Source organism: Acartia tonsa, chromosome 5, assembly GCF_053477335.1.
Source record: "Acartia tonsa isolate MP-2025a chromosome 5, ASM5347733v1, whole genome shotgun sequence".
NCBI classification, from domain to species: domain Eukaryota; kingdom Metazoa; phylum Arthropoda; class Copepoda; order Calanoida; family Acartiidae; genus Acartia; species Acartia tonsa.
This window is the reverse complement of record NC_137264.1, coordinates 16,256,379-16,270,029: the sequence shown is the minus strand read 5'-3', so window position 1 is coordinate 16,270,029 and position 13,651 is coordinate 16,256,379. Positions and strand designations below refer to the sequence as shown.

The window sequence follows — 13,651 nt, the reverse complement described above, 5'->3', positions numbered from 1 at the left end:
TTTTGTTAGAATAATAAAAAAAATTTAAATTTTATACATTTTTTGTATGTGATATTTTTTGATTTGATTACTGTTAGTTTTTTAAATTATGTTTTCTGTGATAAGATGTTACTTAGGGATTGGAGGGATATGTACCTTTTTAAAAATATTAAGGGAATATAACCGAGTGGTGTGAGAGAGAGAGAGAGAGAGAGAAAGAGAGAGATAGAGGGAGTAAAAAAGTAGAGGAAAACCAACCCAGGATCTTCACAAACCTTTTCTAAACGGTATGTATCAATTGGTTCAGTGGTTAGCACGATTTTAACGTACACAAATGGAGCATAAAATTAGAGAACTTAACAAAGCCAATAGCAATAGCATAACTTTGAAGTTTACATGATATTTCAAACTAAAATATTTTTTGTTGTAATAAAACTAGAATTTTGTATTGCCCATATTTGTCAAAAACAAAACCAAATGTGGCTTCTCATTGGCCGCCTATATTTATGTCATATACTTGTGCAGAATGTATTATTTCTAGTCACCACCATGGCAAGGAATTATTTATGTTTCAGGGAGAGGACAACTGATTGTAAATGATTTTCCCCATAAAGTTTATAAACACATTCTGCCATTAGTCTGCTGAATATCTTAGGTGTTTAATCTTGATTGTGTTGTACAAATTAGCAGTGTCCAAACTATGCCACCAAAATTTTTAATTTATTTTAAAATTTATTTAGTTTGTCATAAATGGGGATTAAATTACTAATGTAATTTATAGTTCATTAACTCATCGCTTTAAAATCTTAACAATTCCAAAATAGAATTGTAAAGAGTACAAATCTCTAAAATAATCGTGTTTAATCCTCTCAATCTCTGCACACAAATTTAAATTCTATACATAAATGGAATACACATAAAATACAATGCAATGCAGCTATTCAAACAAGATAAACCAGGGATCTTCAGGGATATGACAATGGTGGGTAAATTTGTTACATCCACAATGATGATAAAGCATAATTATTAATTCTGTATATTAAAGAGTTATCAACCAATGAAAATTCAATAAAAGTACCCAAAGGTTTTGCGCCAAAGTAAAAGAGATAACGTGGCTATAAAACTTTGGGTACTAGTGTAATTTTCAGTCCATTGTTTCCTCTCTCTATTTAAAAGTGGCGTAGCAGTAATAGTTTTTATTGTCTGCATTTGAATAAATTAAAAATTTATCGATTAGTAGAACATGTCATACAAAGATTTTAATAACCGTCCGTAAAAGTATAGGAACTTTAAACTTAAAAAATATGGTCAATTTAAAGATATTTAACTGTGTTCCTGTCTCTTTGACCCTGGTTTATTATAGAGACTTCTTCTTATTAGAGAACCATTTTATATTAAACCTTGACTGACAAAATTTGTTGAAGGTTGGGTTAAAAGAAAATTAACCCTTACCCTTGCTCTAAACTAATTCCGTTACTAGAAGGTTTAAGGTGCTATGAGCGCAGCCGCAAGAAAATAATAATGTATAATAATGGCTTATTGAAGGTAAAATCTTGTTTCAAGTGGTTCTTTCAACCATGTTGGATTACACATAAATACATATACATACATGTTTTCTGATTATATATTCATACTTGTGGCTTCCACATAGCATCTCTGGAGGCTTCCACATAGCATCTCTGGAGGCTTCCCCAATTTTATTTTCGTTATGAATTTTTTTTTTTGGTGGGGCGGGGATGATTTTAACCTTAGACCAAAATTAGATTAAGTTACAGGATTTTGGATTTTTATTCCCTTTTTAAAAGCGAAGCTTTTCTATAATTAGGGTCGGTCCGTCCGTCCGTCCGTCCGTACGTCCGTCCGTCCGTCCGTACGTCCGTAACGGATAGCTTTTTTCGTTAATTTAGGCATGTCAGAATTGTCCTATCGATTTCAAATTTTGCATGGTGATTCCTTTAATAGTTAGGTACGATTTAGTAAGCGTAGCAACCCTATAATCATCACCAAAATGTCCGTACGTCCATTTTAAACATGTTGATTTTTTTACTTTTTTAACAACAAATTTTTATGTGATCTAATCATCCGATTGGTCTGATTTTTGGTATATTGATTCCTGGGACAACAAAGTATAATGTAATAAGCGAAGCAACTCTATAATCAAGTCCTAAAAATGTAAGTATGTCCATAAACATTATCCTGAATCAAGCAGTTTTTCAACAAATTTACTTACAATTTTGCTTTTAATCTTATACATTTATATTATGATTATTCAGTTCTGACACTATACAAGTGTTAATGTCCGTTTGTCCTACCGTTTCAGTGCTTCGCTTTTATGGATGTTGTCATCCTTGTTTTCCCTACAACACCAAACAATAAATCTTTTGTACGCAACAATTTCAAGCATAAAATTAGATCAAATAAATCTTATTTCATGTAAAATTTATACTCTTATTGTTTTCAATAATAAAACAAGAACAATTATATTTATTTATATCGCAGTAGAGCAGCTGCTAAAAATAAAAATAACACGTAAAAAGGTTTGAATAATACGAACTAATTTAGGTAGGTTTAGGTTTGGTGTTAAGGTAAGTGGAGCTTTGCAGGGATAGGACACCACTAGAAATACATATATTTTTTAAATTATGGTGTTTTGTTGTTTGTTTTAGTGAGCGGAGACAAATAAAAACAAATAAAAAAATGGCGAAAAAAATGTATCTAGCTGACAGGCGGAAGGACGTCAGTTATAGAGCAACCAAGATTCTTCAATGCTATCTTTACCTTTATAGCACCCATTAATTTTCCTTCTATGGTCTGTAACACCTAAACAATTAATTTATCTAATTAATCATTTTTAAGGGTGTCTGTCATCGTACTTCTGAAAATTAAAACAATTCGCTGTTTCTGAGATTTTAATGAAATTGTACCTTGGATTTTTCTTTTTCAGGTTGATTTGCTTGAGCATTTGAAGACTTAAATATATTTCTAGTTTTCTGTATAGCTCCCAGGGACGAGGCAAACTTGTTAGATATGGACGTTTTTGTTGATGTCTTCTCTTTCCCGCCATCAGAACTGGTTTTTTCTTTGTTTGCGGAAGAGTCAGCTGATTTGGCGGGCTCTTTCTGTTCCAGTTGTGAGTCTGAGTTACAGTTGCGCACAGCTGTTTCTTCCTCTTTCTTATCTATAATGAATTTTTAATTTTAAATAATTTTTTCAGTGCAGCTACCTTATAGTTAGGTCATGTTTAGCTCTATTTGACCGTTCAACGGACCGTCACTTCAATGCGAAAGACAACATTATCTCATAAATACCCGAACAGCTATCTTTCAACAGTTTTTGTACTTTAAGCACTGTCTACAGAATTAACACAACTAACTTGTTGTAGCTCCGTTACTTTTGCAATAAATTATCTTTGTTTGGTTCCATACATTTTAACAGATTTTAGAAGACTTTATAATAATCAATTTACAAAGTTTTCCTATTAAGTACGAGCAATGAAATAATGTGCTTATAAGCGTCCAATCAAACTGTTTTAATTGACAAATAGTAAACTTTGGATTACTTAAGTATATTAATAATGTTTTAAGTGTTATATATCAATCTCTTATTTATAAAGCGTAGCATCTTTATAACTGTTACAGGAATGTCCATACGTCCATTTAAAACATGCTGATTTTAGAGCTATGAAAAAGATGTTATTGGTTTTACCTTTTTTAGTTAACTGTGATATAAGGCCAGATTCAGATTTGATGGACAGAGCAGACAAAGCTGATTTAGCTGATGATAAACTTGACAAGGACCCGAACCTACTATACATTAATAAATAGATATACATATATGTAGATTTAGTAGATGTATAATAGACAGGGAATAGAACCTGCTATACAATAATAAATAGATAGATAGTACAGATATATAGATTTAGTAGATGTATACTAGACAGGGAATAGAACCTGCTATACAATAATAAATAGATAGATAGTACAGACATATAGATTTAGTAGATTTTGAACTATGCAAATAGAAACTAACAAGGGACCTATACTAAGATATCCTAAGATGGAGAACTTAATCGGTTCGGTGGTTAGAAAGATTTAAACGGAAAAACAAAAACCTCACCCTCCAAGCTGATAAGCAAAAAAGTATAGTAAAATGTAATATATTAGTTTTCCTAACAAAAAAAAAAAAATATATATATATAAAAAATCCTTTATCTATTTAAGTTAAATGAAAAATAGAAATGAGATTTTGGTTAATTGTGTAATTAGAATCAATTTGAAAACAACAAAGCTTTTGATATACAATAGAAGAGTATATTTAGCAGGGAGGGAGGGGAATTGGATGATAAGTTAAACTGGGACCCAAAGTTTTATGAACATTTTCTCCTATTCGCTGGCTTAAAACCTTTATTGGACTTTTATAAAATCTTGATTGGTAGTTACAAACTAGAAGTGTCCAAACTTTTCAACTAATAATTTTGATTTACAGAATAGGTAATGAGGGTTCATTGTATTATCTCTAAAAATCCCTGAGTTTTCGTAGGAATTAACCAGAGGGTAGGACTAATAAGGAAAATACAAATGGTATCTAAATGAAATTGTAGGAATAAATACATATTTGCGGATAGTTGAGATTTATCCTAAATTTTGCAGTGACTCAATCCGTTGATTGCACAACCTTTATCTGGAAGTGAATGGCTAAAAGTTGCACCTGTACTTTGCCAGGGTCTTCCCCCTACTCTTATTTGACAAGCGTATAAACTTTTAGCAAGAGGGAGTGTACAATTATACAGATTCAAATCCGAGGAGCAGAAAATAACCCACTCAAACAATAATACAATTTTGTAACAGAATAGTATGTACCAATTCTGTACGCATTATTATGAAAGTTTTAGGTAGTTATTCATCACATAGTTTTATAGACAGCTTTCCGCGTATAGTAAATGAAAAATTTTAAGATTAATACTAATTTTAAAAGTTTAATAGACATTTATGCAAAATGTGTAATTTGTAAAATTATTATTAGCTTCAAATTAATCTAAATCTAAATTTCAAAAATTAAAATCAAATATTTTTCACATATAATAGCAATATTAAAAAAAGGGCAAATATTTATTTACGTTGTATGATTTTTAAAGCAATAGTGTGACAGTGTCCCACATTGATATCGACAGTAAAGTGGTCTTTGCTGATATTATATTGATCACAGTCTTCTATACTAAAAAGAATATATTTTTTTGCTGCTATGTATAACGTTGTTGTTATAATTCAAATGGTCATTAGTGATACATACTTTTTAGTTTTATCAAACCAGTTTCTTTGTTGGACTTCTGATAACTCCTCTCCCCCAGACTGAAATAGAGTTAAATATTTTTTGTTGCTGAAAGAAACCGCTTACTAAACACAAGGCCATGTATTAATGAAAGAATTAGATAGATTGATAGATAAGATAGATAAATAGATAAAAAATAAAATAAATAGATAAAAATAGTTAAAACTTACAATAGTGTTGCAATTTAATAAAAAAATCATAAGCCTATCTTATATATCTGCATCTTATGACATATCCCAATCAGCGTTATAGACGGTCATTATTAATAGGTATAGGGACTGACATGAGCAGTTAAACTTTTTATTTAGGGAATAATTAAACAGAGCTTCAAAAATTAATTAAGGATTATGATTTTTTTAATGTATTTTAAAAACTATTGAAATCACATCAGAAAACAAGGTTAAAAATTTAAATTCTCAGTGCACGCCACTATTTAAAGATTGATAAATATATAAAGGAAAAGATAGATAATAAGATGAGTATATAGATAATAAAATGAATAGATAGATAATAAATTAATAGATAAATAATAAGATGAATATATAGATATTAAGATGAATAGATAGATAATAAATGAATAGATAAATAATAACATAAATAGATAGATAATAAATGAATAAATAGATAATAAGAAGAATATATAATAAAATAGATATATGATAAGATGAATAGATAGATAATAAAATGAATATATAGAAAAATAGATAGATAATAAGATGAATAGATAGATAAATAGATAGAGAATAAGATGAATAGAAAATCCTACCTGGACGCTAAGATTGCTTTGCCCAATGGGTTCCACAATTTCCTCTACTTCTAATGTTGTTATAAGCTCGGGTTGAGCATGATCACCTAAAATTGCATCATTTGTTAAATTGCAAGTATTTGAAACAGGGTGTTACAGAACATTGGACTTGTACTCAAAGTATTAAAAACACATTTTTTCCTTCCTTTGCTTGAATATTTGGATACTTTTTTAAAAATTTGTAAATAAATTGGTTAAAACTAGCAGTGTCAAAAATTTTAAATTTTAATCTAAATCTACATAGGGGGTAATTTCGTTTATAAACATTGAGGATGTACATAAATGTAGTATCATCAATTGTCGTATCCATTTAGATCCCTGATGTTAACTCCAACACAGTTCCAAAATATTTGACTCAACAATGGCATAAAAGCTGACCAAGATAATAAATACTTTTTTAAAAGAATAAAGACAGACTAACATTCAGCTTTTGATTATGTGAAAAATATTTTGTCAATCCAATTTTCGAACGTTGCATAGTAAAAAATTTACAGATAAAATGAATTTTAAAGTAGCAATGATACTAACCTAAACGCGGATCATCCAGTGTTGCTGACCGCCCAAGGTCAACAAGCTTTCTTCGCTCAAGCTCTAACATTTCACTACAAAATAAAGGTATTATTTTTAATACCAAAATTAAACTACAATACATAACAACGAAAAAATTAGTTTTAATAAAAAGGAGACTGTCATTTTTTTTAGAGTTTAGCCATTTTGTGAAATGTTTCAAAATTTAAAATCTCTTTAACATTAAATTGTATAAAGTTGCATTCTTTTATTATTTAGTAATAGCGCTACTAAAAATGCAAAAAAAACTTTTGTGTACAGAATTAAACACCAGACAGCATATATAATTTATATTAAAATACACAGAGGGATTGTTTCCTTAATTAATGGTGATAACAAGATTATTGTGTAGGAAAATAACATTATTCACAAAAATCCGGGGATTGTACATATGATTAAATATTTTCATCAGCTAATGGGAAACGAACTTGCGCAACTTTTCTTATTTACGCTGAGTTTTACGCTATGGGTGGGAAAGTGTGCGAATGCCGCTATCTATTTACAATGGCAACAGAAAATAAAATGATATGATTTCTTACCAGATATCATTAAGGCTCCTAGATTTGTATAGCTGTTCTTCTGAAGGCATAGGAATGTTAAAACCTTCCCCAAGCTGACCGGCTAGCCCAAAGAAGTCCTCCTAGATAGACAATACTTAAAGTTTAAAATTGAAGTCACAAAACTTTCTTAAAAGGCAAAAAATACAGTAAGAGAGCAGTTTAGGTATTATGCATCCCTTTCTACACCTGCATCTTAATTAATCTTTTTCTTCCTATCTACCTATCTAAGTGAAAGCCTTCTTCTAGATTCTAATGTCTATAGATGGTTTATCTATATCATCCCTTCTATTAAGATATCTAGTCTTAATAGATCATATGTCCTTTTCTTCCTATTGAACTGGATATCAAGGTATCTACCTCTAGATGTCTAATCTCTATAGGTAGTTCATCTGTATCCTCTAGGCTGTCGGGGTGTCCAGATTCTCGCAACCTCCTCGCGCGGTTCAGCTCCTCCATTTCCTAAATTTAAAACCTTAAATCTTATATTAAAATTGTTTAATTTTTTGAATAATAAAAATTAAAACTTTACTTTTAACAGTATGTTTTATGTTTATCAGTTAGATTTTCAAGTAGATTATTATGAATCAGTTTTTTCAGAAAATAATTTTTTGCCTTTGAATATTAATAACATACATAGGAATAGGACTATAATAGAAAGACTAGACATTGTTTATCTTTTTTATATACTATAAGCAAAAAAATTACAGTCTAATGAAAATCAGCTGTAATAGTTGTAATAATTTTAGAGGTCTTTATGACCATATACTCATTTAAAGAAAAATTGGATATTACATTTTTTTGGGAAAAGTAAAAACAATATATAAGCGCTTTTGGAAATGCGTAACATTATAAAAGGAGTGGGGACAAAACACCTAATTTAAAAATACCTAATTTAAAAATGCCTAATTTTATAAATGTCTAATGTTACAAAACACCTAATTTATAAATACCTAATTTAAAAATGTCTAATTTAAAAATACCTAATTTTAAAAATGCCTAATGTGACAAAACACCTAACTTTAAAAATGCCTAATTTTATAAACACCTAACTATAAATACCTAAGTTTAAAAATACCTAATTTTAAAATACCTAATCTAAAAAAACCTAATTTTAAGTATATCTTAAAACTGTTGTTAAATATATTAAACCGGCAACTACGCCCCCTAGAGAACTCTAGGGGCGATTGCAGTGTGGAGGGATATTCAATTAAGTCTTTGGGGGGAGGGGGGATTGAGGGTTCATGCCCCCCCCCCTTCAGAATTTCAAAGGTTGAAGGACAAGGAAACAAATGAATTTTAATTTTTTTTGGTTTCTTCCCTAACCTAAGTAGCCGTAGCATCCCTTTTTTTTCTTGGGGGGTGATAGTTAATCATCCCCCATTTTTGTTCTAGTTTGATAAAGAAAGATTGAAGAAATATTAAAAAACGGAGGGGGGGGATTTTTTCAAAGGGTGATTTCTCATTGGAAGGTGTTGGTAACCTCCCCAAAACCTTCCCATGACATACAGGAAGCTTCATTGTAAAAATGCAGGGGCGTCCAAGCTTTTTTTTGGGGGGGGATAAATTTTTTTAAGAGGGGAGGTAATTCGTTTTTTGGGGGGGTAAAATGGTGCGCGAAGTGTGCCGCAAATTTTTTTTACCCCCCCCCCAAAAAAAAAAATAAATTTTTACCCCGGGGGTAAAATTAGCTTGGGGGGGGGGGGGTAATTACCCCCCCTTAAATCTGTTGGCAGTGGTAAATTTTGTTTACCCCCCCCAAAATTTACCCCTGGGGTAAAATTTCTGGGGGGGGGGGTAATTTAAGTTTTATTAACAAAACAAACAAAGCGCACAAACATTTTTTTGTTAGAGATTTTTTATTTTGGGGGGGGTATTTACCCCCCAAAATTGATTGTGTGGGGTAAATAATGGTTGGGGTAAATTTTAAATGGGGGGGTAAAATGAAAAAAAATTTTGGGGTGCCTACGACACTCCCAAATTCGTTTGGGGGGGGGGGGGTAATCCCCACTTTGACCCCCCCCCTTGGACGTCTATGTAAAAATGAACCATATTGGTTCATTGACTAGCAAGATCCTTTAGCAATAACAATCAGCCAATTGGATTAATGTTATCAAATTTTTAGGTATTTTAGTGAAAATATTTGATATTTTAGAATTAGGCATTTCTCAATTAGGCGTTTAGATAGTTTAAAATTAGGTATTTTTAAATTAGGCATTTTTAAAATTAGACATTTTTAAAATTAGGTATTTTTAGTTAGGCATTTTTAGTTAGGCGTTTTTAAATTAGGCATTTATAAATTAGGTGTTTTTAAATTAGGTGTTTTTAATGTAGGTGTTTTTAACATTAGGTATTTTTAAACTTAGGTGTTTTTAGTTAGGCATTTTTAAATTAGGTGTTTTGTCCCCACTCCTTATAAAATACCAAAAACATTTATTTCCAGACAAGAAACTTAGTATTAAAGAAAATTGTTTAACTGGTCAAGTAATCAGACAAGAATAAATATCCACTTTTAACTTTCTAAGATCAAGGATTCCCTTATATATTTAGAATAGAACAAATCTAAAGCCAACAGGATGTTTGTGAGTCTCTGTATACCGAAGAATCTAGCTAACCACTGAACCGATATGGTTCTCCTTTATAATGTATCTCTTCATAGGTACTGGGCAGCCCCTATTATTTTACATTGCGTCTGCTGTAAATGTTTAAACAAATTCCAAAACTAGATTTGCCATGCAGCCATTTACTCACTTCGTGTTACATTAGTTGCACGCAGACTATAACATATTTATTACCATTTTGGCAGACGTGTTGGACTGTACCAAAATCATCAAAACAAACCAACAATGCCTATGATATGTTCTTTGAAAAAAAGTTCTTAAAAATATTATATTTTGTTAATATCCCTTCTAAATTTTTAGATCACTTTATTAGGGAAGAGTCGATTAATTTATTTTGAAGAGCACACCTCAGGACTCAGGCTCTTCGGCTGTGGCTGAACGCGGCTCCTTTTTTATCTACTGTAAAAGATTTGCTAATATAAAATGTAGCCATCTTTGTTACATTATGGAACAGTTTCCATTCTTATCTTATTTAATCCATTGACTAGGTACTTTTTAACTTTCTCACTAGGATCAAAGGTTTACTTGAAGAATCTCACATTAAGCTAGATACCTTATACTCAAAAGTCCAAAATCGCAACATTTAATATTTTATCACTCCAATAAGTTTCTATTATTTTCTAATATAAACTTTATACCTTAAAGAAAATACTTCTGTATTTTTACATCAAACAGCTATCAAAACAGTTTCTGTTGAGATATTTTAGTTTCCAGAAAAAGTTAATTTGTAAAATCCCTGGAAACAACCAGCGGACCAATTAACCCCCACCCCTTGTTATAACTCTGTTGTTCGCTATCCACACATTATGGAGCTAAACCATATGTAGTTTCGCAATATTTGGATGTGTAAAAAAATCATCCTTGTTTTTAACTCATTGTGATGATGACTTTCAAAAATGGAGGTAAAAAAATAAAAGCAAGATAAAAAACAAATCCTATGACGAAACAAAAAAGTTTTTTACTCAAAGTTACTTTAATTGCAAAATTTAAAATTCTTGTCTTTTATAAAAAATTGTCAATTTTTAAAAGTTTTAATTGCTTTTTAAAACTTGATATTGCTTTTGTTGACAGATTTTTTTTATCAAAACATGTATATTTTTATCAAACGCTCATTTTAACAAGTATATTTTTATTCATAAACACACGAAAAGATTTCTCTTTGTGCTTTTAAATGTGCTGCACATTTTTTGGAGTTAAATTTATTTGGGATACTTTAGATTCTTAAAATATTCATTTAATCTAAAGCTAATCTCTTCCAAATAGATGAAAAAGTATCACTCAGGACCAAAAAAGGATCCTTTCAAGGGATATAATAATTAAAAAAACTGCTGTTTAAAGGTTTTCAAGAACAAATAATACATACACTGGAGATTCTGGTTGCTTATAAACTTCATACAATTTAAGGAGTGCAACTACTCTATCACCAGGATATATCCGACATGCTTAGAAAGTTATGTAAACTGGAAGAAAATCGGCTTATTTTTCTGTGAATTTCTTACAGACAATGATTAAACATTTTTGATATTAAACAGATAATGTTTTTCAGTCAAGGCGCTCTAAAAAAAGGAAACAACTCGTTTGAAATATAATTTTCGTTACCTTGGCATAGTAAGATTCTAGGTTATTAAGAAACCAGGGAAGCTTCTTTCCGTCCGGCAATCCCTTACCATCCACTCCAGCTTTCTTTTGAGCAGCAAATTTCTAAAAAAAAAATTTAAAATTTCAGGAAAGCTTTGTCAGCTTTGAAACATGTAATTTTGTAAAAAGATTACATTCATGATGAGGTATAATCTAGAAGGCGAAGCAAATCTATTCCAATTTAATCACCAAAAGTCAGCAGTTAAGTCTATATTAATATAGAATTTTTTTTATAGTTTAATTATATAGTTTAATACTGTATATGTACTACTGAGATTGGATAATGTTATGGTCATTTCTTGTACGATAGAGCAACGATCAAATGCTATATTTATGGGATCTTGATGGACATACATACAATTATTACATATGCTTTTGCTTCGTTTTAATGTTTAGCATTAGCAAGTGTGTCAATAGAAAATTAATTGCCATCGTTCTGGTTTCTTTTGTTCATTTATTTTATAGAGTAGGGGCATTAATCAGGAAAAACAAGAACAATTATCAACATTAGTTGTAAGTAGCGCAGCAAAAAGAGGTCACAATATCTTTTTATAAATTTACAGAAAACTATAATAAAAGAAAAAGGGAAAGGAAGGGGCAGTAAAGGTAGTCATGAGGAAGATAAGGGGGTAGTAAAGGAGAAGTGAAGGGGAAGCTAAAGGTAAATGCAGCGGAAGAGAGGGAAAAGTAAAGGGGAGGTGAGAGTAAATTAAAAGAGAGAAAATGGGAAAGTGAAGAGGAAGAGAAAGGAAAGTGAAGGGGGAGATAAGGGTAAAAAATTGGAAAGTGAAGGGTTAGTGAATAATGCAAGGGATAGTGGAGGGGAAGTAAAAGATTAGTAGAGGTAAAGGGAACCATAATTCAGACACTAATGCTTTACTCATAAAAATCTATTAAACATACAGGGTGCGGCACATAAATCCGGACGTTTTTTAAACGGCCATAGCGTCAAAACTACTTGACCAATCATGACGTTTGACCACACTACAAAAAGCTTAGGTAATGACCTTTTAGCATAAAAAAATCTTTGGATGAAGATGGACGTGTGCACTGAGCTGGCCGCGCATATGTACAACAAGGCAGATTCTAAATGCGCCGGTGGTTTAATCTGGATTCTCGACTAGGGCCCACTAAATCTGACCTCAGCCCATCTGTAGGTGAAGTAGGGTTATAAAACTTGCTGGGGATACTGTCAGATACATAAATAAGACACTAGAAAAGACTAGAGCGTTCTATCTGAAATGGCTTGGCCGTAGTACTCCAGCAAAGTGAAACGGGGCAGATTTTGAGATGTAAAAAACGTCAAAAACCGTGAAAATTCGTGAAAATTTCTCGGTTCTTGACTTCAGGGACCCATATTGAACTTTGAAACTCATTTTAGACTATGGGTTGCGCTCACAACCCTAGCTGAAACTTCATGCCATTTCTTAAAAGGTAAAGAACGTCGTTCTAGCTCAACTGTGGTCCAAATAAGAGCCTCCGTGTCTAAGGGTAGCTTAAAAGTTGGGCTAATTTGGATCCTGCGGTTACTCACGTTCCTAAGGAAATGTGGTCTCCCAGCAGCCCGATCTTAACTCAATAGACTTTTAGGCCTGGGGCTACTTTGAAGCATGTACCAATAGACGTGCCCATACCACAAAGACCTCCCTCATTGCCACTATCAAGGAGAACTAAGCCAGCTTGGATAGGTACATTTTGACCTGGACCTGCCTGCGGTTGAGGAGGCGGGTAGAGGCGGTGATTGAGGTTGGCGGCCATTTTTTTGAATAATCTAATAGTCATATACCCATTCTGCCTCTCAGTTTTTAAAATTTAATAAAATCTTTAAAATTGACGATTTTATGTTCATTTGTTTAAAAATTAGAATTTGTCCGGATTTATGTGCCGCACCCTGTATAATTAATTTTTCTCCTTTAATACTTTGGGTAAAATTCTTAGAAAGTGTATTAAATATTTGTACTTGTTTTTGCTTGTGAGAAAACTACAAATAAGTTGAAGGGCAAGAAACTAATCACTTAACATCAAAATTAATTAGGAAATAGTGCAAGCAAAAAACAAGTAATTAATCAATACACAAAAAGAATAAAACTATCTTTGTATAAATGTAATAGGATGTCTGTTTGTCTCTAGCGAAATTTCTCAAAAACTCTTGGACC

The 13,651-nt window shown here is 31.4% G+C and overlaps 1 protein-coding gene across 2 annotated transcripts in view; it reads right to left on the bottom strand.

Moving 5' to 3' along the window:
• fid (class I SAM-dependent methyltransferase fire dancer) overlaps positions 1-13,651 on the bottom strand; it is a 158,456-nt gene that overhangs the window by 37,971 nt on the left and 106,834 nt on the right. The window contains exons 16-24 of one of the 2 annotated variants that reach the window (XM_080160525.1): positions 11,457-11,558; positions 7,597-7,698; positions 7,219-7,319; positions 6,641-6,714; positions 6,074-6,159; positions 5,269-5,327; positions 3,685-3,785; positions 2,904-3,157; positions 2,758-2,799 (exon numbers count right to left, since the gene is read on the bottom strand). In XM_080160525.1, coding sequence (XP_080016651.1) covers positions 2,758-2,799; positions 2,904-3,157; positions 3,685-3,785; positions 5,269-5,327; positions 6,074-6,159; positions 6,641-6,714; positions 7,219-7,319; positions 7,597-7,698; positions 11,457-11,558 — 921 coding nt within the window. The remainder of the gene's footprint in view (positions 1-2,757; positions 2,800-2,903; positions 3,158-3,684; positions 3,786-5,268; positions 5,328-6,073; positions 6,160-6,640; positions 6,715-7,218; positions 7,320-7,596; positions 7,699-11,456; positions 11,559-13,651) is intronic. The other variant, XM_080160526.1, reaches the window with a different exon arrangement.